Here is a 27,123-nt window from a genome sequence, read left to right as displayed (position 1 = left end):
ACAGTAAACATTACACCCACAAAAGTTCCAAAAGAATAAAGACATTTCAAATGTCATACTATGTGTATATATACAGTGTTGTAACGATATGCATATAGTTAAAGTACAAAAGGGAAAATAAATAAACATAAATATGTGTGGTATTTACACTGGTGTTTGTTCTTCACTGGTTGCCCTTTTCTTGTGGCAACAGGTCACAAATTTGCTGCTATGATGTCACACTGTGGAATTTGACCCAGCAGATATGGGAGTTTATCAAAATCGGGTTTGTTTTCAAATTATTTTGGGGTCTGTGTAATCTGAGGGAAATATGTGTCTCAAATATGGTCATTCTTTTGGCAGGAGGTTAGGAAGTGCAGCTCAGTTTCCACCTCATTTTGTGGTCAGTGTGCACATTGCCTGTCTTCTCTTGAGAGCCATGTCTGCCTACGGTGGCCTTTCTCAATAGCAAGGCTATGCTCACTGAGTCTGTACATAGTCAAAGCTTTCCTTAAATTGGGTCAGTCATAGTGGTCAGGTATTCTGCCACTGCGTACTCTCTGTTTAGGGCCAAATAGCATTCTAGTTTGCTCTGTTTTTTTGTTAATTCTTTCCAATGTGTCAAGTAATTATCTTTTGGTTTTCTCATGATTTGCTTGGGTCTAATTGTGTTGGTGTCCTGGGCTCTGTGTGGTCTGTTTGTGTTTGTGAAAAGAGCCCCAGGACCAGCTTGCTTAGGGGACTCTTCTCCAGGTTCATCTCTCTGTGGGTGATGGCTTTGTTATGGAAGGCTTGGGAATCGCTTCCTTTTAGGTGGTTGTAGAATTGTCTCTTTTCTGGATTTTAATAACTAGAGGGATTCGGTCTAATTCTGCTCTACATTTTTGTGTTTTACACTGAGGATATTTTTGAAGAATTCTGCATGCAGAGTCTGAATTTGGTGTTTGTCCCATTTTGTGAATTCTTAGTTGGTGAGCGGACCTTACAACCATAAAGGGCAATGGGTTCTATAACAGATTCAAGTATTTTTTGCCAGATCCTAATGGTATGTCGAATTTTATGTTCCTTTTGACGGCATAGAAGGCGTTCTTGCCTTGTCTCTCAGACCTGATGTTTAGGCCAAGGTACGTATAGTTTTTTTGTGTGTTCTAGGGCAACGGTGTCCAGATGGAATTTGTATTTGTTGTCCTGACAACTGGACCTTTATTTGGAACACCATTATTGTCTTACTGAGGTTTACTGTCAGGGCCCAGGTCTGTCAGGGCCCAGGTCTGTCAGGGCCCAGGTCTGACCAGGCCCCAGGTCTGACCAGGCCCCAGGTCTGACCAGGCCCCAGGTCTGACCAGGCCCCAGGTCTGACCAGGCCCCAGGTCTGACCAGGGCCCAGGTCTGACCAGGGCCCAGGTCTGACCAGGCCCCAGGTCTGACCAGGGCCCAGGTCTGACCAGGGCCCAGGTCTGACAGAATCTGTGCAGAAGATCTAGGTGCTGCTGTAGACCCTCCTTGGTTGGGGACAGAAGCACCAGATCATCAGCAAACAGTAGACATTTGACTTCAGATTCTAGTAGGGTGAGGCCAGGTGCTGCAGACTGTTCTAGTGCCCGCGCCAATTCGTTGATATATATGTTGAAGAGGGTGGGGCTTAAGCTGCATCCCTGTCTCACCCCACGGCCCTGTGGAAAGCAATGTGTGTGTTTTATGCCAATTTTAACCGCACACTTGTTGTTTGTGTACATGGACTTTATAATGTTGTATGTTTTCCCCCAACACCCCTTTCCATCAGTTTGTATAGCAGACCCTCATGGCAAATTGAGTCAAAAGCTTTTTTGAAATCAACAAAGCATAAGCATACTTTGCCTTTGCTTTGGTTTGTTTGCCAATTAGGGTGTGCAGGGTGAATACGTTATTTGATAAAAAGCTCATTTGACCTTTGCTCAGTACATTGTTTTCATTGAGGAAATGTATGAGTCTGCTTTTAATGATAATGCAGAGGATTTTCAAAAGGTTGCTGTTGACGCATATGCCACAGTAGTTATTTGTCTCAAATTTGTCTCCACTTTTGTGGAAGGTGTGTGTGTGAGAGAGAGAGGAGAGAGAGGAGAGAGAGAGAGAGAGAGGGGGGGAGAAGAGAGAGAGAGAGTGTGTGTCTCAGTGTGTGTGTGAGAGAGAGAGGATAGAGAGAGAGGAGAGAGAGAAAGAGAGAGAGAGAGAGAGAGAGAGTGTGTGTCTCATTGTGTGTGTGTATGTGGGGGAGGGGGGTATTGTACACAGAGAGATGGATTCAGATTAAATGGGCAAATGAAAAAGTGTGGATGGGGAAACTGGCCTGCGTATAGATTCAGTACCTAGACACAAATATATAAACTATCTAACTGCAGACACAGTCAAACCCATGCAGGCACACGTACACACGTACACACGTACACACACACACACGTACACATGTACACACACACACACACACGTACACATGTACACACACACACACACACGTACACACACACACACACACACACGTACACACGTACACACACACACACACACGTACACACACACACACACACACACACGTACACACGTACACACACACACACACACACACACACACACACACACACACACACACACACACACACACACACCTCCACTGCAGTGCTTTCTCTTCAACCACTTCTCATAACTTCATATGTACAGTATTTCCCCCATGGTATTTCTGCATACTTATAACAGAGAAAAAAATCCCCCATTAATGTGTATTACTATATGTGTGGCTGCATGGACCAAAGACCAATAGGAACATAGAGTTCTATAGAGTGTGTGTTCATGGACCAAAGACCAATAGGAACATAGAGTTCTATAGAGGGTGTGTTCATGGACCAAAGACCAATAGGAACATAGAGTTCTATAGAGTGTGTGTTCATGGACCAATGACCAATAGGAACATAGAGTTCTATAGAGGGTGTGTGCATGGGACAAAGACCAATAGGAACATAGAGTTCTATAGAGGGTGTGTGCATGGACCAAAGACTAATAGGAACATAGAGTTATATAGAGGGTGTGTGAATGGACCAAAGACCAATAGGAACATAGAGTTCTATAGAGGGAGAAATAAAACTACTGAAGAATCTAAACAGAAGAATCAAAAGGGGGCTAAGAGGCATCGAACGAGTAGGAAAATGGGTTGGTACTGTAAAATGAATGTATGTTTGAGGTATGTACTGTAAAAGAGGTATGTACTGTAAAAGGGGTATTTACTGTAAAGGTGGTATGTACTGTAAAAGTGTTATGTACTGTAAAAGTGTTATGTAATGTAAAAGGGGTATGTACTGTAAAAGGGGTATGTACTGTAAAAGGGGTATGTAAAAGGTTTATGTCTTGTAAAAGACTCCTTGTTCTTACATTAAGGAAGCCCACCTGTCCTCCTTGCTGGCCAGAGTCGGGGCAGACAAGTTGGACAAACTCCTTGAGGCTCTCCTGGGGGTGGTAACGGATGGCCGGGTGGGAGAAGTAGGAGCTGGGCTGCTGGATGATGGGCGATGTGGGGAAGTGGAGGCTCGACGGCGTGGCGTGGGGACTCGCTGTGGACGGGAGAGAGGGAGGGGTGGATAGAGACAGTTTATTATGTCAATAAAGCATGTTGAATTTGAAGGAGAGAGAGAGGAGGTGATACGGAGTATCACACATGGTGGGGCTACATGCAAATAGATGGAACCCCCCCCCAACACACACACACAAATTCTTAAACAAACAAACAAACATTGAAACACACACACACGGTGACAGACAGTATGACAGGCCTTGGTGACATGGTGGTGACAGAGGGCAGGTGGCCCACAGTGCAGCTGACAAGATAACCCAGGACAATAATGCACCTCACTGTCAATCAGAATGGGGAGGGACCCTCCGTGACAACCAAAGTTACACGAGTCCACTTTCCTACACACACTCAAGGGAAAAATATTAGCCCTTGACTTGACACCTCCAAACGTGGCATTTGTCACAATGAGATATACATTTACTGTACATTAGTGACATTAGCACCTGACGTCTGGACCGTCACAACAGAAGTCTTGAGACCAGTGAGTTGAGAGGTGCTGGGGACAAATGTAGGCATTTAGGGTCTGTTTGTTTTGGCTGTAGTCACCAATGATACAACTAACTATTTAAACCCTGAAAGATTCAAATCTGTGTGCGTGATACCATGCATGAGTGTGTGTGTGTGTGTCAACGCAAGTACTTGTGTGTGCGCACTTCTCTGAACACGTGTGTGTGTGGGTTGAATGAACCAACCTGAGCATGTCTGCAGCACAGCACTGCAGCTCTCCCCTGTCCTCCTGCACCACATGGTATCCCAGGGTAACAGACTTAATGGAGCGAGGCTGATCAACTATTTCATTGTAACCGGCACAATCTAATTAGGCTGTTCTTAATAGAGGTAACATTAGTTTATTGGTTATTAGTATAATGCCTGGCTGGGACGTGCGACAGGGAGGAGGGGGAGAAAAAGAATGAGCGAGAAAGGGAGAGAGGGGGGGAGAGAGAGAGAAAGATAGAGAGGTGGTAGGGAGGGAGGGAGATAGAAGGGGAGAAAGAGGGGAAAGAGGGAGAGAGAGGAGGAGGGAGAGAGATAGGGGGGAGAGAGAGGGGGGGAGAGGGGGGAGGGAGAAAGAGAGAGAGAAAGAAAGAGAGGGGGGAGGGAGAGGCAGAGAGGGGGAGAGAGAGAAAGAAAGAGAGGGGGAGGGAGGGAGGGAGAGACAGGGGATCTTTAAGCCTGTGATGTATTACTCTCTCTGTTCATTTCCAATATCAGCAACAGAGCAAGAGAGAGGGAGAGAGAAAGAGGGGGAGGGAGAGAGAAAGATAGAGGGGGAGAGAGGGAGAGAGAAAGACAGAGGGGGAGGGAGAGAGGGGGAGGGGGAGGGAGAGAGAAAGATGGGGAGAGAGGGAGCGGGAGAGAGAAAGGGGGGAGGGAGGGAGAGAGATAGGGAAATAGGGAGAGAGAGAGAAAGGGGGGAGGGAGGGAGAGAGATAGAGGGGGCGAGAGATGGGGAAATAGGGAGAGAGAGAGAGGGAGGGAGAGAGAGAGAAAGAGAGAGGGGGGAGAGAGAGAGAAAGAGAGAGAGGGGGGAGGGAGGGAGAGAGAAAGGGGGAAGGAGGGGGGAGAGATGGTGAGCTCAGAATGAGAGAAGCAGAGAGGGAGAGATGGTGAGCTCAGAATGAGAGAGAAGCAGAGAGAGAGAGATGGTGAGCTCAGAATGAGAGAGAAGCAGAGAGAGAGAGAGATGGTGAGCTCAGAATGAGAGAAAAGCAGAGAGAGAGAGAGAGAGAGATGGTGAGCTCAGAATGAGAGAGAAGCAGAGAGAAGCAGAGAGAGAGAGAGAGAGAGAGAGAGATGGTGAGCTCAGAATGAGAGGGAAGCAGAGAGAGATAGAGAGATGGTGAGCTCAGAATGAGAGAGAAGCAGAGAGAGAGAGAGAGATGGTGAGCTCAGAATGAGAGAGAGGCAGTGAGAGAGAGAGATGGTGAGCTCAGAATGAGAGAGAAGCAGAGAGAGAGAGAGAGAGATGGTGAGCTCAGAATGAGAGGGAAGCAGAGAGAGAGAGAGAGATGGTGAGCTAAGAATGAGAGAGAAGCAGAGAGAGAGAGAGAGATGGTGAGCTCAGAATGAGAGGGAAGCAGAGAGAGAGAGAGAGATGGTGGGCTCAGAATGAGAGAGAAGCAGAGAGAGAGAGAGAGCGATGGTGAGCTCAGAATGAGAGAGAGAAAGATGGTGAGCTCAGAATGAGAGGGAAGCAGAGAGAGAGGGAGATGGTGAGCTCAGAATGAGAGGGAAGAAGAGAGAGATAGAGAGATGGTGAGCTCAGAATGAGAGAGAAGCAGAGAGAGAGAGAGAGATGGTGAGCTCAGAATGAGAGAGAGGCAGCGAGAGAGAGAGAGATGGTGAGCTCAGAATGAGAGAAAAGCAGAGAGAGAGAGAGAGATGGTGAGCTCAGAATGAGAGAGAAGCAGAGAGAGAGAGAGAGAGATGGTGAACTCAGAATGAGAGGGAAGCAGAGAGAGATAGAGAGATGGTGAGCTCAGAATGAGAGGGAAGCAGAGAGAGAGAGAGAGAGAGATGGTGAGCTCAGAATGAGAGAGAAGCAGAGAGAGAGCGAGAGAGAGAGAGATGGTGAAGGCTGTAGTTTGAGTCCAAATCTTTTCAACATTTATATCAATGAATTAGCAGACATGTTGGACAATTCTCCAGCCCCAGGACTCACACTATTTGACACAGAGGTGAAATACCTGCTATATGCTGATGACTTGGTACTTCTATCACCAACCAAAGAAGGTCTTCAACAGAACATTAATATTCTAGAGCAATATTGCCATAATTGGGCCCTGGCAGTAAATTTCCCAAAAACTAAAATCATGATTTTCCAAAAACAAAACAGATGTCAGAAACACAAATATAAATTCACCCTGAACAACACCATCATTGAACACACAAAAAATTACACCTACCTTGGTCTGACCATATCTGCATCGGGAAACTTTAATAGGGCAGTGAATGCACTCAAAGAAAAAGCCCGCAGAGCATTGAATGCAATAAAAATGAAATTATTCAAAATCAACATCCCAATTAGAATTTGGACCAAAATATTTGACAGTGTAATCCTACCAATAGCTCTTTACGGAAGTGAGGTTTGGGGGCCACTCAATAAACTGGACTTTAAAATGTGGGACAAACATCCAATTGAAACCTTACATGCAGAATTCTGTCGGAAAATACTACAAGTCCAGAGAAATACACCAACTAATGCATGTAGGGCAGAATTGGGCCGCTTTCCAGTAATAATGAAAATACAGAAAAGATCATTAAAATTTTGGCTACATCTAAATTCAAGTCCAAATTCGAGTCTGCAATTTAAAGCACTTCAAACCCAAGAGCTGAGCCCAGAAACGAGCCCTCTCAGTCAGCTGGTGTTGGACCTAACCAACCAAGCTGACACCAGCACTGCTTCAAAAGAAAGAATTCCAATAAACAAAATTATGAACCAATCAAAGGACTCATATTTACAACATTGGAAAAACGAAACAAAATCCCAAAGCCGACTAAATTGCTATCTGACCCTAAACAGAGAATATGAATTGGCTGAATATCTCTACTCTGTCAGAGATTCGAAGCAGAGACAGATCCTTACCAAGTACAGGCTGAGTGACCACCGATTGGCAATAGAAACCGGCAGACATAAAAAGACATGGCTACCCAAAGAGGAGCGTGTATGTGGTCACTGCCTGACAGGGGACGTAGAAACAGAGATGCACTTTCTCCTTTACTGTGATAAATATTCCTCACCAAGAGATTCATTATTCACAGAAATGACTACATTTATTCCAAATTTTTACTTATTAAACCCAGAGGAAAAACTAAAAATACTCATGGGCGAAGGAGCAATGGCTTCTCTTGCAGCCAAATATGTATTTACCTGCCATAGCCTGAGGGACACTGAATAATAACATCTGCATAGTAAGCAGTAACTTACTTATTAGGACTGTTAGTGTTATTACTGTTATTGTTATTGTTGTTTATCATTCCAAATAGTAATGGTATGGGTGGTAATGGTAATGATAGCAGTTTAATGATGGTAGTGGTGCATTACACCATACATTACATTCGACTATTGACTGTTACCATTTTATTGTTACTATTTTTATATTTAATTTTGTATTATTATTTACTGCCATTCTATATTATTGTTTGTCATTGTTTTAATTGTATTACAATGTATATTGTATACATTGTTGCTTTGGCAATATTGACACAATGTTTTTCATGCCAATAAAGCAGCTTGAATTTGAATTTGAATTTGGTGAGCTCAGAATGAGAGGGAAGCAGAGAGAGAGAGAGAGAGAGAGATGGTGAGCTCAGAATGAGAGAGAAGCAGAGAGAGAGAGAGAGAGCGATGGTGAGCTCAGAATGAGAGGGAAGCAGAGAGAGAGAGAGAGATGGTGAGCTCAGAATGAGAGGGAAGCAGAGAGAGAGAGAGAGATGGTGAGCTCAGAATGAGAGAGAAGCAGAGAGGGAGAGAGAGAGATGGTGAGCTCAGAATGAGAGAGAAGCAGAGAGAGAGAGAGAGAGAGCGATGGTAAGGGAAAGAGAGGGAAAGAGATGGTGAGCTGATACCACATAAACATTATCAAAGCCACAGCTCCCTGCTGCAGTAATTCACTTAACTTTGCTGTGATTTATGGCTCTATCAATAGAGGCTGACTGGAAACTAGGGCACGATCCTCTATCGCCATGCCGCTATATGGCCATTGTATTTACAGTAATAATAGAATGAACCACGGCTCTCTCTCTGCGTATGTCCCAAATGGCAACCAGTTTCCTATATAATGCACTACACAAAGCCTCAACAGAGTCTGACTGGAAACTATTTAGGATAGTGTGCCATTTAGGATGCAGCCTCCCTGTGCCCTTCCTCAATTGCTTTCCAGCCTGAGACAGGGAGAGACCCCTCCTTTTTGAAGTGCCCCGTCTTTTCATATCCCTGCCTATTGTTTGGCGGGCTGGAATGGACTTTTGGACACGCACGCACGCACACGCACACACCGGTGGAGGAGTGGAGTGTCCAGACTCCTCTACTGAATAATTACTGTGTTTGCTGAGGCAATGCTGCAGTGGCTGCAGGCAGGACAGAGAACCACACTGACCTCACAGAGACAGACACACCCTTTTCCCAGTCACTCCTCCTCCCGCTCTGTCACCCTCTCTCTCTCTCTCTCTATCACCCTCTCTCTCTATCTCTCTCTCTTTCCCACCCTCTCTCTCTCTCTCTCTCTCTCTCCCACCCTCTCTCTCTCCCACCCTCTCTCTCTCTCTCTCGCTATCTCTGTCACCCTCTCTCACTCCCTCTCTCTCTCTGTCACCCTCTCTCTCTCTGTCACCCTCTCTCTCTCTGTCACCCTCTCAATTCAATTTCAATTAATTTCAATTACATTTGCTTTATTGGCATGACGTAACAATGTACATATTGCCAAAGCTTATTTACAATATAAAAATGAGAATCAAAATGGTCAACGTGACAACAGTAACAACAATAACCAAGGGTCAAAATAACCATACATTCAACAATAACAATAAGCATACAGTAGAGTACATGTGCAGGTTGATTGGTTTGTCAGACACTGTCCCTCAACTTTTCTCTCTCATCCTCTCTCCCTCTCTCCCTCTCACCCCCCCCTCTCTCTCTCTCTCTCACCCTCTCTCTCTGTCACCCTCTCTCTCTGTCACCCTCTCTCACCCTCTCTCTCTGTCACCCTCTCTCACCCTCTCTCTCTGTGTGTCACCCTCTCTCACCCTGTCTCTCTGTGTGTCACCCTCTCTCTCTCTCTCTGTGTGTCACCCTCTCTCTCTCTCTCTGTGTGTCACCCTCTCTCTCTCTCTCTGTGTGTCACCCTCTCTCTCTCTGTGTGTCACCCTCTATCTCTCTGTGTGTCACCCTCTATCTCTCTGTGTGTCACCCTCTATCTCTCTGTGTGTCACCCTCTATCTCTCTGTGTGTCACCCTCTATCTCTCTGTGTGTCACCCTCTATCTCTCTGTGTGTCACCCTCTATCTCTCTGTGTGTCACCCTCTATCTCTCTGTGTGTCACCCTCTATCTCTCTGTGTGTCACCCTCTATCTCTCTGTGTGTCACCCTCTATCTCTCTGTCACCCTCTCTCTCTCTCTGTCACTCTCTCTCTCTCTCTGTCACTCTCTCTCTCTCTCTGTCACTCTCTCTCTCTCTCTGTCACTCTCTCTCTCTCTGTCACCCTCTCTCTCTCTGTCACCCTCTCTCTCTCTGTCACCCTCTCTCTCTCTGTCACCCTCTCTCTCTCTGTCACCCTCTCTCTCTGTGTGTCACCCTCTCTCTCTGTGTGTCACCCTCTCTCTCTGTGTGTCACCCTCTCTCTCTGTGTGTCACCCTCTCTCTCTGTGTGTCACCCTCTCTCTCTGTGTGTCACCCTCTCTCTCTGTGTGTCACCCTTTCTCTCTGTGTGTCACCCTCTCTCTCTGTGTGTCACCCTCTCTCTCTCTCGCCCTCTCTTCTTTCTCTCCAGTTCACTGGTTCAACTGTTCTCTAGCTAATGGTAATAGAGCACTGAGTCAGTACTGGTTACAGTAAAGCAGCAGTGTAAAGAGACCATTTTATCACCACAGGCCTAATTAACAACACATTTAAGTTAGTATTGCCAATTGTAAAATGTAAGTTGCGCTCGCAATTCAGCTTGTTGTTGCCACTTGTACAATGTCTTGTTGAAGAACAGTAAAACCATTCCTCAACCCTGGTAAACTTTCACTCACTTCTTTCAACCATAAGTCATGTTCAGGTATGTGAAGTATCAGGCTGTGTTAACGTAGCATAGTGTTATGGGTTGCTACAGTACATATTCTGTCTTAGGGAGCCCTTGCTAGAGATGTGGCCTGGACTGGTTGAGCTACATTTATCTAGTGTACAGTAAAGAGTACAGGGTGGCTGGCGAATCGAGACAGGAACATTTTGACAAGTCTCTCTGCAGGCAGCGCCTGACAAGTGTAATAATGAAACCCTCCCTGACACATGCAGACCCCCCCCCCCCCCCACACACACACAAGGGGGGTCCTGCGTCCTCCATTCCGATCATAATCAATCATTTGTGTTTCCACACCACCCCTCTGGTATCAACAAGCTCTCCAGCAGCAGTATCATTCACATGTCACTTAGACTGAGTCAAGATGGCACCCTATTCCCTACGAAGTGCACTACTTTCGACCCGGGACCATGGGATGCACTATATAGAGTATAGAGAATAGGATGCCATTTTGGACATACCCCTAGTCACTAGATCACCATCACTTATCCCATCCAGTATATGGCGTATAGACTTCCTTTCTGGCTACTGATCAGCTCCTGTCCCACCGTGCCAACCGATCCAAGTAGGGTCCGCCAATGTCAATTATGCAAATGGTCAGAGTCAATTAGGACTGAAAAAAAAAAAAAAAGGGGTGACCAAAACTAAAGTGTTGCAGAACAATTTCCAATTACTTAAATGGCCTTGCTCACGTGTCACGTTCCGCATTTACACTGTGGTGAATATTTTCCAGGGGAGGAATTGCGAGTAAACAAAGTTTTACACCCATGTTTCAGCTTGTCAACTAACAAGTCCAAAAAGGCTTTTAGCATGCGAAGGTGGGGGGGGGGGGGGGGCAAGCTGCAGTTTGGGGGTTGGGTGGAAGGAGAGATGGAGGAGGTTGGGGACATTCTCCCCAGCAGGGACTCTAAGGGCCTTTCAGTGGGGCTCTAAGGGAGGCCTGTTAGCGGTGACTTTAGCACATCGCTATGGAGGACAGATGAAACTGAGTCTGGAAGTGATGGCAGGTCCTCCCCACACATCGCCCAGTGGGTGGGCCTGTAGCTAATCTGGGTCAAATATGCAAATGTGGTGACGTGGGAGGGGACGAGAGGGGAGACTGGAGGCTGACTTCAGACAGCTGGCGGGAGATGGAGAAAGGGAGGGAGGGAGAGATGAGAGAGAGAGGGAGCAGTGGGCTCCATTGTGGTTTGGGCATGCATGAGGGGCTGCATGCCCAACAGAAAAGCTCTCTGGATTAGTTCCACTTTGAAAATCGCGTTGGTTCGCTAGCTTTTTCTTCCCCCACCTTGTAGTTCTATTTCACTGCCAACTTTTCCTTAAAAAATATATTTTATACAAAGGTGGATTAATTTAAAAATAAAAGAAAAAGCCTCCCTTATTATGACGGGCGGTTTGTGGGGAGAGATATCAACAGGTAGCTGTGTGAGTGTGAGTGCGCGTGCATGCATGCCTGCATAAATCCGTGGGAGGAGAAGGCTGAGGAGTGTTTTAATAGCTCTTTTGAAGACGAGAAGTCGAGCTAACGAACCGTGCGGCTCGCGAGTCTTTGTTTGCCAAATTGTGGTGCCCTGCGGCTCCACCTACGTCTCTCGGCTCAACGGGTTCGGCTAACATTTCAGGAGGGAAAGTGGTGCGTGAAGAAGAATCTCTGAGTATGATAAATCAATTACAGATGAAATTGGTACCACAGGGCGGTTAAAGTCAACCAAATAGATATGACAACCGTCTCGACTGATGAAGATTAATGAACACCATCATTTTAGCCTTTTATGTTAGTGTAGAACACAACATCCCAAATCTGATAGTTATACCACATAATGACACGACTTAACCTGACAGTTATACCACATAATGACACGACTTAATCTGATAGTTATACCATGACTTAATCTGACAGTTAAACCCCATAATGACATGACTTAATCTGACAATTATACCACAACTTAATCTGATAGTTATACCATGACTTAATCTGACAGGTATACCACTTAATGACACAATTTAACCTGACAGTTATACCACATAATGACACGACTTAATCTGACAGTTATACCACTTAATGACACGACTTAACCTGACAGTTATACCACTTAATGACACGACTTAACCTGACAGTTATACCACATACTGACACAACTTAATCTGATAGTTATACCACTTAATGACACAATTTAATCTGACAGTTACACCACATAATGACACGACTTAATCTGATAGTTATACCACTTAATGACACGATTTAATCTGATAGTTATACCACTTAATGACACGATTTAATCTGATAGTTATACCATATAATGACACGACTTAATCGGACAGTTATACCACTTAATGACACGATTTAACCTGACAGTTATACCATGGCTTCATCTGACAGGTATACCACTTAATGACACAACTTAATCTGATAGTTATACCATGACTTAATCTGACAGTTAAACCCCATAATGACATGACTTAATCTGACAATTATACCACTTAATGACAACTTAATCTGATAGTTATACCATGACTTAATCTGACAGTTAAACCCCATAATGACATGACTTAATCTGACAATTATACCACTTAATGACACAACTTAATCTGATAGTTATACCATGACTTAATCTGACAGGTATACCACTTAATGACACAATTTAACCTGACAGTTATACCACTTAATGCCACAACTTAATCTGATAGTTATACCATTTAATGACACAACTTAATCTGATAGTTATACCACATAATGCCACAATTTAATCTGACAGTTAAACCCCATAATGACACGATTTAATTTGATAGTTTTACCACATAATGACACGACTTAATCTGATAGTTATACCACATAATGACACAATTTAATCTGATAGTTATACCACATAATGACACAACTTAATCTGACAGTTATACCACATAATGACACAATTTAATCTGACAGTTATACCACATAATGTTAAACCACGATTTAATCTGACACCATTTAATGACAATTTAATCTGATAGTTATACCACATAATGACATGACTTATTCTGACAGTTATACCACATAATGACACGACTTAATCTGACAGTTATACTACATAATGACACAACTTAATCTGACAGTTATACCACATAATGACACAATTTAATCTGACAGTTACACCACATAATGTTATACCACGATTTAATCTGACAGTTATACCACATAATGACATGACTTAATCTGACAGTTATACCACATAATGACACGACTTAATCTGATAGTTATACCATTTAATGACACGACTTAATCTGAAAGTTATACCACATAATGACACGATTTAATCTGACAGGTATACCACATAATGACACGATTTAATTTGATAGTTTTACCACATAATGACACGACTTAATCTGATAGTTATACCACATAATGTTATACCACGATTTAATCTGACAGTTATACCACTTAATGACACGACTTAATCTGATAGTTATACAACATAATGCCACGATTTAATCTGACAGTTATACCACATAATGACACGATTTAATTTGAGTTTTACCACATAATGACATGACTTAATCTGATAGTTATACCACATAATGTTATACCACGATTTAATCTGACAGTTATACCATTTAATGACACGACTTAATCTGACAGTTATACCATTTAATGACACAACTTAATCTGATAGTTATACCACATAATGCCACAATTTAATCTGACAGTTAAACCCCATAATGACATGACTTAATCTGACAGTTATACCACATAATGACACAACTTAATCTGATAGTTATACCACGATTTAATCTAATAGTTATACCACATAATGACACGACTTAATCTGATAGTTATACCACTTAATGACACGATTTAATCTAATAGTTATACCACAATGTTATACCACGATTTAATCTGACAGTTATACCACATAATGACACCACATAATCTGATAGTTATACCACAATGTTACACCACAATTTCATCTGACAGTTATACCATTTAATGACACGACTTAATATGATAGTTATACCACATAATGACATTATTTAATCTGATATGATAGTTATACCACATAATGACACGATTTAATCTGATAGTTATACCACATAATGACACGACTTAATCTGACAGTTAAACCACTTAATGACACGATTTACTCTGATAGTTATACCACATAATGACACAATTTAATCTGACAGTTATACCACATAATGACACGACTTAACCTGACAGTTATACCACATAATGACACGACTTAATCTGACAGTTATACCACATAATGAAACAATTTAATCTGACAGTTATACCACTTAATGACACAACTTAATCTGATAGTTATACCACGATTTAATCTGACAGTTAAACCCCATAATGACATGACTTAATCTGACAGTTATACCATTTAATGACATGACTTCATCTGACAGTTATACCACTAAATGACAACTTAATCTGACAGTTATACCACTTAATGGTGGAGGGGGAGGCAGGGAGGACATGGTTGGGGTGGAGAGGGGGAGGCAGGGAGGACAAGGTCGGGGTGGGAAAGGACTGGTGAGTATAAGGGAGAGTTGGGGGAGACCTCACCTCTAGGTGTAATAACAGGCTGATGATGATGTGTGAATGAGGGGACTGGGGGTTACAGGGAGGACTTTACCTCTAGGTCCTGTAATAACAGACTGATGATGATGTGTGAATGAGGGGACTGGGGGTGCAGGGAGGACTTTACCTCTAGGTCCTGTAATAACAGACTGATGATGATGTGTGAATGGGGGGACTGGGGGGTACAGGGAGGACTTTACCTCTAGGTCCTGGAATAACAGGCTGATGATGATGATGTGTGAATGGGGGGACTGGGGGGTACAGGGAGGACTTTACCTCTAGGTCCTGGAATAACAGGCTGATGATGATGATGTGTGAATGAGGGGACTGGGGGGTACAGGGAGGACTTTACCTCTAGGTCCTGGAATAACAGGCTGATGATGATGATGTGTGAATGGGGGGACTGGGGGGTACAGGGAGGACTTTACCTCTAGGTCCTGTAATAACAGACTGATGATGATGTGTGAATGGGGGGACTGGGGGGTACAGGGAGGACTTTACCTCTAGGTCCTGGAATAACAGGCTGATGATGATGTGTGAATGGGGGGACTGGGGGTTACAGGGAGGACTTTACCTCTAGGTCCTGTAATAACAGACTGATGATGATGTGTGAATGGGGGGACTGGGGGGTACAGGGAGGACTTTACCTCTAGGTCCTGTAATAACAGACTGATGATGATGTGTGAATGGGGGGACTGGGGGGTACAGGGAGAACTTTACCTCTAGGTCCTGGAATAACAGGCTGATGATGATGTGTGAATGGGGGGACTGGGGGGTACAGGGAGGACTTTACCTCTAGGTCCTGGAATAACAGGCTGATGATGATGTGTGAATGCCGTTCGGGGGGAGTAGGAAGTGGTCTGCGAAGGCACGACAGGGCTGCTGAAACCACACTTCTCTGACTTCTTTAATGTGGTGGACGGTGGCATCCCTGGTAAGAATGATTGATAAGTGCAATTTAATAAGGCAATGTCATGGAGGCTCTCTGGGCTCACAGGTGAGGGATGGCAGAGAGGGGGGCGTGGGGAGTGAGTGCAAGAGGGGTTGGAGGGCAGGCTAAGGGGAGGACAGGGGAAGTGGTCAGGGCCCAACAGATTGTGGCATAAACTACTGTACTGCTCGAGGCGGACATGCGAATTTGAAAATGTAAAGATATTACCCAGAAAAATGATTACATTTGTTGTTTTCAGGGCCTTCAATAGCAGTCCACCTGACAATGGTTTGGATTTAATGATCATACAAAGCTGAGGACGACTTTACTACTTTACTACTACTTTACTACTGTGCAATTCCCCTTTTTTAAGTAAATCTTTCCCTATTTAAGTTACATTATTTATAGGGAGATTAATCAAATTACCGCAGATTTCATTTGAAATGTTTTATAAAAAAAAAAACTTGAGTTGAGGTTAGTTGCGAATTATATAATTTCCATACCCAATAATGGGCGGGGGAAAAAATCAAGCACTTTAACGAATACACACATGCCTTATCCGTCGGGTGACTAGGGTTAAGAGAAGGATGTGGTAGAAAGAGTGGGTGAGGGATAGGGGGAGAGAGTGGTAGAAAGGGGGAGAGAGTGGTAGAAAGAGGGGGTGAGAGATAGGGGGAGAGAGTGGTAGAAAGAGGGGGTGAGGGATAGGGGGAGAGAGTGGTAGAAAGAGGGGGTGAGCGATAGGGGAAGAGAGTGGTAGAAAGGGGAAGAGAGTGGTAGAAAGAGGGGGTGAGGGATAGGGGAGAGAGTGGTAGAAAGGGGGGGTGAGGGATAGGGGGAGAGAGTGGTAGAAAGAGGGGGTGAGGGATAGGGGGAGAGAGTGGTATAAAGGGGGGGTGAGGGATAGGGGGAGAGAGTGGTATAAAGGGGGGGTGAGGGATAGGGGGAGAGAGTGGTAGAAAGGGGGGGTGAGAGATAGGGGGAGAGAGTGGTAGAAAGAGGGGGTGAGGGATAGGGGGAGAGAGTGGTAGAAAGAGGGGGTGAGGGATAGGGGAGAGAGTGGTAGAAAGAGGGGGTGAGGGATAGGGGGAGAGAGTGGTAGAAAGAGGGGGTGAGGGATAGGGGAGAGAGAGTGGTAGAAAGAGGGGGTGAGGGATAGGGGGAGAGAGTGGTAGAAAGGGGGGGTGAGAGATAGGGGGAGAGAGTGGTAGAAAGGGGGGGTGAGAGATAGGGGGAGAGAGTGGTATAAAGGGGGGGTGAGGGATAGGGGGAGAGAGTGGTAGAAAGGGGGGGTGAGAGATAGGGGGAGAGAGTGGTAGAAAGAGGGGGTGAGGGATAGGGGGAGAGAGTGGTAGAAAGAGGGGGTGAGGGATAGGGGGAGAGAGTGGTAGAAAGAGGGGGTGAGGGATAGGGGGAAAGAGTGGAAAAAAGGAGGGGTAAGGGATAGGGGGAGAGAGTGGTAGAAAGAGAGAGAGAATGGTAGAAAGGGGGAAAGAGTGGAAAAAAGGGGGGGTAAGGGATAGGGGGAGAGAGTGGTATAAAGGGGAGAGAGGGGTAGAAAGAGGGAGAGAATGGTAGAAAGGGGGAAAGAGTGGAAAAAGGGGGGGGTAAGGGATAGGGGGAGAGAGTGGTATAAAGGGGGAGAGAGGGGTAGAAAGAGGGAGAGAATGGTAGAAAAGGGGAGAGTGGAAAAAGGGGGGGGAAGGGATAGGGGGAGAGAGTGGTAGAAAGAGGGGGTTGAGGGATAGGGGAAGAGAGTGGTAGAAAGAGGGAAAGAATTGTAGAAAGGGGGAAAGAGTGGAAGAAGGGGGGGTTGAGGGATAGGGGGAGAGAGTGGTAGAAAGGGGGAGAGAGGGGTAGAAAGAGGGGGTGAGGGATAGGGGGAGAGAGTGGTATAAAGGGGAAGAGAATGGTAGAAAGAGGGAAAAAGTGGAAAAAAGGGGGAATAAGGGATAGGGGGAGAGAGTGGTAGAAAGAGGGAGAGAATGGTAGAAAGGGGGAAAGAGTAGAAAAAAGGGGGGGTAAGGGATAGGGGGAGAGAGTGGTATAAAGGGGGAGAGAGGGGTAGAAAGAGGGAGAGAATGGTAGAAAGGGGGAAAGAGTGGAAAAAAGGGGGGGTAAGGGATAGGGGGAGAGAGTGGTAGAAAGAGGGGGTGAGGGATAGGGGGAGAGAGTGGTAGAAAGAGGGGGTTGAGGGATAGGGGGAGAGAGTGGTAGAAAGAGGGAGAGAGTGGTAGAAAGGGGGAGAGAGTGATAGAAAGTAGGGGTGAGGGATAAATAAAAAATAAATAAAAAGTCAGTTAAGAACAAATTCTTATTTACAATGACGGCCTAACACGACCCAACCCTAACCTGGACGACGCTGGGCCAATTGTGCACTGCCCTATGGGACTCCCAATCACGGCGAGTTGTGATACAGCCTGGAATCGAACAAGGGTCTGTAGTGATGCCTCTAGCACTGAGATGCAGTGCCTTAGACCACTGCGCCACTCGGGTATAGTACATATAGGTTAGATTCTTGTGGCAAAGTACACAGCATCATCACACAGTCCTAGTCCAGTGTGTACTGGGGCTTTACTGGGTTAATATGAGCAATGGGTTCAGATTGACTGTAACCCTTGTGGTGAATGCTAAGAGATCAGTCAGTAGAGAAAGCATGCATGAGAACATTATTTGGATGGTCCATACTCAGTCTCCACTGTAATTGGTTTTGCACTACCGCCAATCAAAGCTCTATCTGACCATGCCCCAATCACATTGGATGCTTCCGTTTTGCCTTGCCAGATTTACCAATGGAATGGTCTCAATTGTGGAAACTCTGCATACCTGGCACGTCAGACGAGATAAAACGAATGCAGCTAAAAAACACAATGGCTTTAGCTGCTAAAATATTTGTCTTAGAATAAAGCTTTCCTAATAATGTCTCTCCTCTGCTTCTTTCCTTCTTCTTTTTGAAGCCTAACCCGCACATTGACTCTGTACTGGTACCCCTGTATAAAGCCTCCACATTGACTCTGTACTGGTACCCCCTGTATATAGCCTCCACATTGACTCTGTACTGGTACCCCATGTATATAGCCTCCACATTGACTCTGTACTGGTACCCCCTGTATAAAGCCTCCACATTGACTCTGTACTGGTACCCCCTGTATAAAGCCTCCACATTGACTCTGTACTGGTACCCCCTGTATAAAGCATCGTTATTGTTATTTTATTGTTGCTCTTCTATTTTTTACTTTAGTTTATGTAGTAAATATTTTTCTTAACTCTTGTTTTCTTAAAACTGCGTTGTTGGTTAAGGGCTTGTAAGTAAGCATTTCATGGTAAGGTCTACTACACCTGTTGTACTAGGCGTATGTGACAAATACAATTTGATTTGATTTGACTTAAACGTGCATTCCGACATTCCGAAAAAAGCGTGCACAAAGGAGAGGTGGATGTTCACATTTTGTAGCTCATCTTGGAAGCAGCAGAATTGAGGTGTCCAGGTCCCTGTTTCTGTGTTAAGGGACTGAGGTGTCCAGGTCCCTGTTTCTGTGTTAAGGGACTGAGGTGTCCAGGTCCCTGTTTCTGTGTTAAGGGACTGAGGTGTGTGTGATAAGTGTGTGGTAGTTTAGCCCCAAATGACGAAGAAACCTTGGTTTCTCCAGCCCTCTCAGACTCCTTCCCCCTTTCAGGCGAGTGAGAGAGGGAGATAAAGAGAGAGACAGACAAAGAAAGAGACAGGGACATCACTCCCCTATGACTGACTGGTCATTGGCCTCCCTTGGGTAAAGAGGGGTTTCTGAGGAAGACTGCTCGATCAAGCTGAGTTTGTAGAAGTTGCCCCTAAGCACAGGATCAAATTACCCAATTTTAGCCTTAACCATTAGGTAAATAAATCTGATCTTGGACCAGTTAGGGGCAACTTCTTTGAAGTGGGGGCAGGTTGGAGGATGGGTTGGGTGCTTTCAATACAAACAGATGAGGCCATACAGACACCGTGGAAAGGACACCAGCTAGCAAGACACCGAAGGTTACACAGACAGACACACACAGGTCGATAAGCCCACATCCAACACACAGTTTCACTCAATAACAGCTCTACAACAGCTCACAAGCACACAAAGCTCGCCACCCCAGAAACACTCATTCACCTGATGAATAGCAATAAGGGTTGAAACGGCATCTACTTTGATCTCCAGGACCTGCTCCAAAGCCATTGGATGTCCATATATGTATATATTTTCTGAGACCAAAGCTAGTAGCCCCAACATGACATAAACAATAACAACAGTAACCACAACAGTAACCACAAATTCCAGAGAGAGAACGATCAAACGGGGAAAAAACATCAGTCGCCCTTTTAAATCCGAAGACTCGTTTGGTTCACGAACCAATCTCACCACGCGCCGGCTGTCAGAACCACAAATCCCATGTTCCCACAGGGAGCTGATAAACGGTCCAGACCAAATGGGGGGGGGGGGTGGGGGGGGAAGGAATGGCTTCACATGGAGAAACCTCAGCCCATTCAAACATTTGTTATTTCACCTGCCTTTTTAAGTAGCGTTATTAGCTTCAGAGGCCCGCCGGGCTGGTCCCTCTGATAGGATAGAGTGGACAGAGCAACATGGGAGGCTGGAGGGACAGGCTGAACTGTGGGCTAGTGGTTCGGTTAATCTTCAAAGGGCTTCTTCTTCTGTATCGTAAGAGCTTATGTATCCTTGTGATAGAGGGCTCTAGGTGCATGTGATTCAGGAAGTAATGTGTCATGGCGTTACAGTGACATAGAGAAGAGAAAATAAAGGTAGAGAGAGAATGAGAGAGAAGAGAGTGGTGATAGGGGAGAGACTGGGAGCCAAAAGCTAGTGTGTGGGAACTTCTGGTGGGTTGACTGTGTATGAGAGAGCGATTGTGTGCGTTCTTTACTATGTGTGTGTGTACTTGCTTGTGTGTGTGATTGGGTGTGGGGGCCTAAAGTCAGAGTGAGTAATGAACACTTCAAAAGGTTCTGTCAGGTGGAATCAGAGTCAGGCCGTACTCAACACTCTCCCTTCAGAGGGCCTGCATCTCACCATCTCTCCATCCCTCTCTCCTTACTCTTCTGACAAATTGGCAGGTCTCACGGCTGGTAAGGCAGGCGATTCTGTATCAAGCATCTCCCTCCTCCTTTTCCTCTGCTGTCCATCGGTCTCCCCCTCTATCAAGTCTTCTCCGGTGTTCATTAATCAGGCCTGAGCTGTCCCCGCTCTGCCCTGTCTCAGGGGCTTGCACGTGGGCGATCACGGCAGCCAGACAGACTATAACGAAGCGGGTCCAAATGGGGCAGACTCAGCTATGTATACAGTCGGCCTTATCAATGCCAGGGACAACGGTGTGTAGTGTAATGTACAGTCATGTCTGATACACGTTGCTGCAAGGCCTTCGCTGATAGGTGGAGGCCAATTAGGAAGCAGCTGCTGGTAATGGTCTCGTCCAATGGAATGTGATTATGCTTCAGACCTTTAACCCAATCAAATATATGGATTGACTTAGTCTTCTTCTAAACATGTTTCTTAAAACTAATAACTTCTTCCTTGAATAGTCGGCTGAGACATACAGCTCAGAGCATTGTTGGCCCACTTCACACTCGCAAGCAGACACACACACACACACACACACTCGCAAGCAGACACACACACACACACACACTATCCTGCTGGCACATGGCTATTTAAGACAGACGAGACGGCAAAATGAGTTTCTCAGACCTGACGTGGGTTACCTATGAAATGGCTGGCATGCCGGTCCACGGGTTACACTTTATATGAAACACGTCTAATTATAACACTGTATACCGCGGTGAAGGGTCCACACACACACACACACACACACACACACACACACACACACACACACACACACACACACACACACACACGGGCGTGCACACACACGGGCACGCACACACACGGGCGCGCACACACACACACGGGCGCGCACACACACACACGGGCGCGCACGCACACACACGGGCACGCACGCACACACACCAGAAGAGGCATCAGCTGCTGTTGACGTGTCTCACTTGTCCCAATGCCGACAAGTGTTTCCACACACGTACACACACGCACGTCTCGGTAACCACAAACAAACCAAATCCACCATCAACAATAACAGAGTGCTCCAAGGCAAAAGGAGAATAACAGCGTAATGGAAATAAAAGATATGAATGGAAGTTGGGATGATGCCGCAATCTGAATCCCAGCAATCTGGAGAACGTGAACAGCCAGACGTGTGACACGGACAATCACATGTCGACTTGCACTATTCCCACTCAGTGTGCAGATGAACAAGGACACGGGGACAAAGACACATATACACACAGACATAGACTCCGGCACACACAGATACACACGTATGCAAATGTGCACACAGATACACAAACACCCATACAGTCCACAATGCACACAATTGAGGGGTGAAGCGGGAGATGCTGAATTCGGCGTTACTCTGGACCCTGATCTCTCAAGACTGTTTCAAGGACAGCTTTTTTCCCATCTACGTAACATTGCAAAAATCTGAATCTTTCTGTCCAAAAATGATGCAGAAAAATTCATCCATGCTTTTGTCACTTTTCGGTTAGACTACTGCAATGATCTACTTTCTGGCTACCCGGATAAAGCACTAAATAAACTTCAGTTAGTGCTAAATACGACTGCTAGAATCCTGACTAGAACCCCAAAATTTGATCATATTACTCCAGTGCTAGCCTCTCTACACTGGCTTCCTGTTAAGGCAAGGGCTAATGTCAAGGTTTTACTGCTAACCTACAAAGCATTATATGGGCTTACTCCTACCTATCTTTCCGATTTGGTCCTGCTGTACATATCTACACATACGCTACAGTCACAAGACGCAGGCCTCCTAATTGTCCCTAGAATTTCTAAGCAAACAGCTGGAGGCAGGACTTTTTCCTAGAGCTCCATTTTTATGGAATGGTCTACCTATCCATGTGAGAGACGCAGACACGGTCTCAACCTTTAAGTCTTTATTGAAGACTCATCTCTTCAGTAGGTCATATGATTGAGTGTAGTCTGGCCCAGGAGTGTGAAGGTGAACGGAAAGGCACTGGAGCAACGAATCACCCTTGCTGTCTCTGCCTGGCCGGTTCCCCTCTCTCCACTGGGATTCTCTGCCTCAAAACCTATTACAGGGGCTGAGTCACTGGCTTACTGGTGTTCTTCCATGCCGTCCCTAGGAGGGGTGCGTCACTTGAGTGGGTTGAGTCCCTGACGTGGTCTTCCTGTCTGGGTTGGCGCCCCCCCTTGGGTTGTGCCGTGGCGGAGATCTTCGTGGGCTATACTCGGCCTTGTCTAGGGATGGTAAGTTGGTGATTGAAGATATCCCTCTAGTGGTGTGGGGGCTGTGCTTTGGCAAATTGGGTGGGGTTATATCCTGCCTGTTTGGCCCTGTCCGGGGGTATCATTGGATGGGGCCACAGTGTCTCCTGACCCCTCCTGTCTCAGCCTCCAGTATTTATGCTGCATTAGTTTGTGTCGGGGGCTAGGGTCAGTCTGTTATATCTGGAGTATTTCTCCTGTCTTATCCGGTGTCCTGTGTGAATTTAAGTATGCTCTCTCTAATTCTCTCTTTCTTTCTTTCTCTCTCTCGGAGGACCTGAGCCCTAGGATCATGCCTCAGGATTACCTGGCATGATGACTCCTTGCTGTCCCCAGTCCACCTGGCCGTGCTGCTGCTCCAGTTTCAACTGTTCTGCCTGCGGCAATGGAACCCTGACCTGTTCACCGGACGTGCTACCTATCCCAGACCTGCTGTTTTCAACTCTCTAGAGACAGCAGGAGCGGTAGAGATACTCTCAATGATCGGCTATGAAAAGCCAACTGACATTTACTCCTGAGGTGCTGACCTGTTGCACCCTCGACAACTACTGTGATTATTATTATTTGACCATGCTGATCATTTATGAACATTTGAACATCTTGGCCATGTTCTGTTATAATCTCCACCTGGCACAGCCAGAAGAGGACTTGGCCACCCCTCATTGCCTGGTTTCTCTCTAGGTTTCTTCCTAGGTTTTGGCCTTTTTAGGGAGTTTTTCCTAGCCACCGTGCTTCTACACCTGCATTGCTTGCTGTTTGGGGTTATCAGGCTGGGTTTCTGTACAGCACTTTGAGATATCAGCTGATGTAAGAAGGGCTTTATAAATCAATTTGATTTGATTTGAATTCCATAATACACAGAGGATGCAACACATTGTTTAACTTTTCCCATTGTTTAAGGTGGAACTGACAGTGTTTAACTACTTAGCAGATATAAAACAAACAGACAATCATAATATCAGTCAAAAAATATCAAATTCTCAGTTTATGCTTCAAAACCAAGGTAATATTTGACAAAACATTCCATGTGGTACAGTAAGACATTGTTAGCAGAAGAGATGGATGCAGTTCAATGCATGATTAATATAATAAAAAAAATAAATCACAGCATCCCATTCCCCACACTCTTAGGGGGAAAAAAGGTGCTATCTAGAACCTGAAAGAGTTATTTGGCTGTCCCCATAGGAGAACCCTTTGAAGAACCCTTTGTGGTTCCAAGTAAAACACTTTTGGGTTCCATGTAGAACTATTTTGGTACATTGTTAGCTGCCTCCACCCATTCAGGATGCACTGGTTCTGTTTCAATGACTCACTATTTTGAACAGAAACGGACGACTATAACCAAGGCTGGGAACGTCAATATAATCAAACTAGCAGGGCAATGATCACAAGTCAGTCATAACGTGGCTAATAGGCTAGCGCACAAGGCCTGCGGGCCGAATAGGACACACAAGCGAGGATAAATGAGTCAACAGTTGAGTCATCTAGTAATTACAGCCTGATGTGCTTGCATCAGTGTATTCAAATTCAATTGCGCTATATTTCGTGTGTCCCATTTACAGCGTGCAGTGGAGGGAAAGTGTACAGACACATGCCAGTCACAGCTAGGCTAATAAAATGTTGCAGCCTGGCTTTGTTTATTAAAGCGTGACAATGAGTAGACAATGAGTAGTCAAAAAACTAAACCTGCCACAAAACACCATGAATAGGCCTATTACAGCAACATTTGAGTAGTAGCTTAGCTATTCTAGCTAGCTACTCAACTACAATACATTGAGTGAACCATACAACAATGCTGCATTCAACCACACCAGTGATACATGCAGTGCAAAAAATGAAACACATGTTTTAGGTTTAAATGTTACAACAACCTATAGCTATGTTTTTGATATTTGGAGTTATTAAATACTTTTTGGTTAGTGTCGCAGCATATCATAGCAGCAAAGGCTGGACAAATATTATTTATCTCTTCCTTGGTTTTACAGTTTTTTACAATCACTTTGGCACTAATTCCGTAACCTTGATGTCATTTTTCAAAACTCTAGACACAAAACTCACAACCAATGATCAAAATGCACATTTTTCAAAACTCTGACACTTTTCCCAATTGCTTGGATACAATACACATAAAGCTAAGATCATTTGTTCATTGAACTAAAATCACCTGTTCAAAATGAGACAACTTATCAAAGTATTACCATTTCAAAATGCAATTCACACATTACATCTGAAATGACTGTCTATTCATTTCATTACAATGATCTAACTATCAATTGATACAACTGCTCAAAATGATAAGTAACTGTTGCATTACTCTTAATGCATAGTTTTATGGAAACTGACAAACAATATTCCATGTTTAGATCATGAAAGTTTCAGGATAACGAGATCCATTGACACCAATTACCGTGGAACATGAACCAATTGAACTACATTATCTATGGGTGTAATATTTCATCATCAAACACTGTTTCTATGGTCCCATGTACCACTTTTCCAGACCATGTTTTCAGATTTGACATTACTGTACACTCAACGGACACTTTATTAAGTACACCTATCTAGTACTGGGTAGGACCCGTTTTGCCTCCACAGCTGAATTATTCACGGTGTTTTACGTTAAGAGATGCCCTTCTGCACACCACTGTTTTAAACAGCTGTTATTTGAGTATTTGTGGCCTTTCTGTCAGCTTGAATGAGTCTGGACATTCTCCTCTGACCCCTCTCATTAACAAGGTGTTTTTGCCCACAGAACTGCCGCTCACTGAATGTGTTTTGTTTATCGCACCATTCTCTGTAAACTCTAGAGACAGTAGTGCGTAAAAATCCCAGGAAGGCAGCTGTTTCTGAGATGCTAGAATCACCATGTGTGGCATCAACAATCATACCACGGTCAAAGTTGCTTAGATTACGCATCTTGCCCGTTCTAATGTCTGGTCGTACAACATCTAAAGCCCTCTACTTTATATACTCTATATATTGAGTTGCAGGCAGCCACATGATTCGCTGTTCAAATGTAACCTTCCTTGATGAGCTAAATCATTTCTGGAGAACCTGTGGCCAAATCCACAAGACAGGGTTGATGGAAATATAGAAGTACAGTAATCAACCTTTTGTTTTGTTTTTACAGTAAGCCAGGTGAGGAACACTGCAGTTGATGTTTTACAGTAAGCCAGGTGAGGAACACTGCAGTTGATGTTTTACAGTAAGCCAGGTGAGGAACACTGCAGTTGATGTTTTACAGTAAGCCAGGTGAGGAACACTGCAGTTGATGTTTTACAGTAAGCCAGGTGTGGAACACTGCAGTTGATGTTTTACAGTAAGCCAGGTGTGGAACACTGCAGTTGATGTTTTACAGTAAGCCAGGTGTGGAACACTGCAGTTGATGTTTTACAGTAAGCCAGGTGAGGAACACTGCAGTTGACCTTTAACGTTTTTTTCTTTTTTTGTAGCTAATTATTTTTGCTTTGATTCAAAGAAACCTATGTTGTGATTTTATTGTATTTCATCAATAAATGTCATATTTTGTTCAATGATTCCACTGTGTCTGTAGTATTCTCTCTACTAGTCCTTTTACAGTGATGTATTTACGTGTAGTAGCATAATGAAACACGTATCACATATTTTGTATGACAATATTTAATGATTGTACGAACAATTACACAGTGAAACTATCGGTATCTTGTGTGTGGGTGATCTAAATGAATGGTCCTATGGTATTTCATGATAAATTAGTTATTTGAACCAATGATTCTGCAAGTACAAGGTTTCTTTAAAGATATGAATGGACAATGCAATGTTTTGAACATTGGGCAGCCTGTGTTACAAGTGATGACCGTTTTGAGTTTTGTGTCTAGAGTTTTGAAAAATTACCACAAGGTTATGAAATTAGTGCCAAAGTGATTGTTAA

The 27,123-nt window shown here is 44.6% G+C and overlaps 1 protein-coding gene across 8 annotated transcripts in view; it reads right to left on the bottom strand.

Annotated features, from left to right (window-relative positions):
• Nucleotides 1–27,123, bottom strand: part of LOC129867585 (nuclear factor 1 A-type-like) — a 336,739-nt gene that overhangs the window by 26,414 nt on the left and 283,202 nt on the right. For 4 of the 8 annotated variants that reach the window (XM_055941091.1, XM_055941084.1, XM_055941087.1 and 1 more), the window contains exons 8-9: nt 15,715–15,852; nt 3,379–3,557 (exon numbers count right to left, since the gene is read on the bottom strand). In XM_055941091.1, the coding sequence (XP_055797066.1) occupies nt 3,379–3,557; nt 15,715–15,852 (317 nt within the window). The remainder of the gene's footprint in view (nt 1–3,378; nt 3,558–15,714; nt 15,853–27,123) is intronic. The other 4 variants (XM_055941088.1, XM_055941089.1, XM_055941090.1 and 1 more) reach the window with 2 other exon arrangements.

This window comes from Salvelinus fontinalis, chromosome 12, assembly GCF_029448725.1.
Source record: "Salvelinus fontinalis isolate EN_2023a chromosome 12, ASM2944872v1, whole genome shotgun sequence".
In the NCBI taxonomy this organism is placed as follows: domain Eukaryota; kingdom Metazoa; phylum Chordata; class Actinopteri; order Salmoniformes; family Salmonidae; genus Salvelinus; species Salvelinus fontinalis.
Note: the sequence above shows the minus strand (reverse complement) of the source record. Positions and strands in the feature narration are given on the sequence as shown.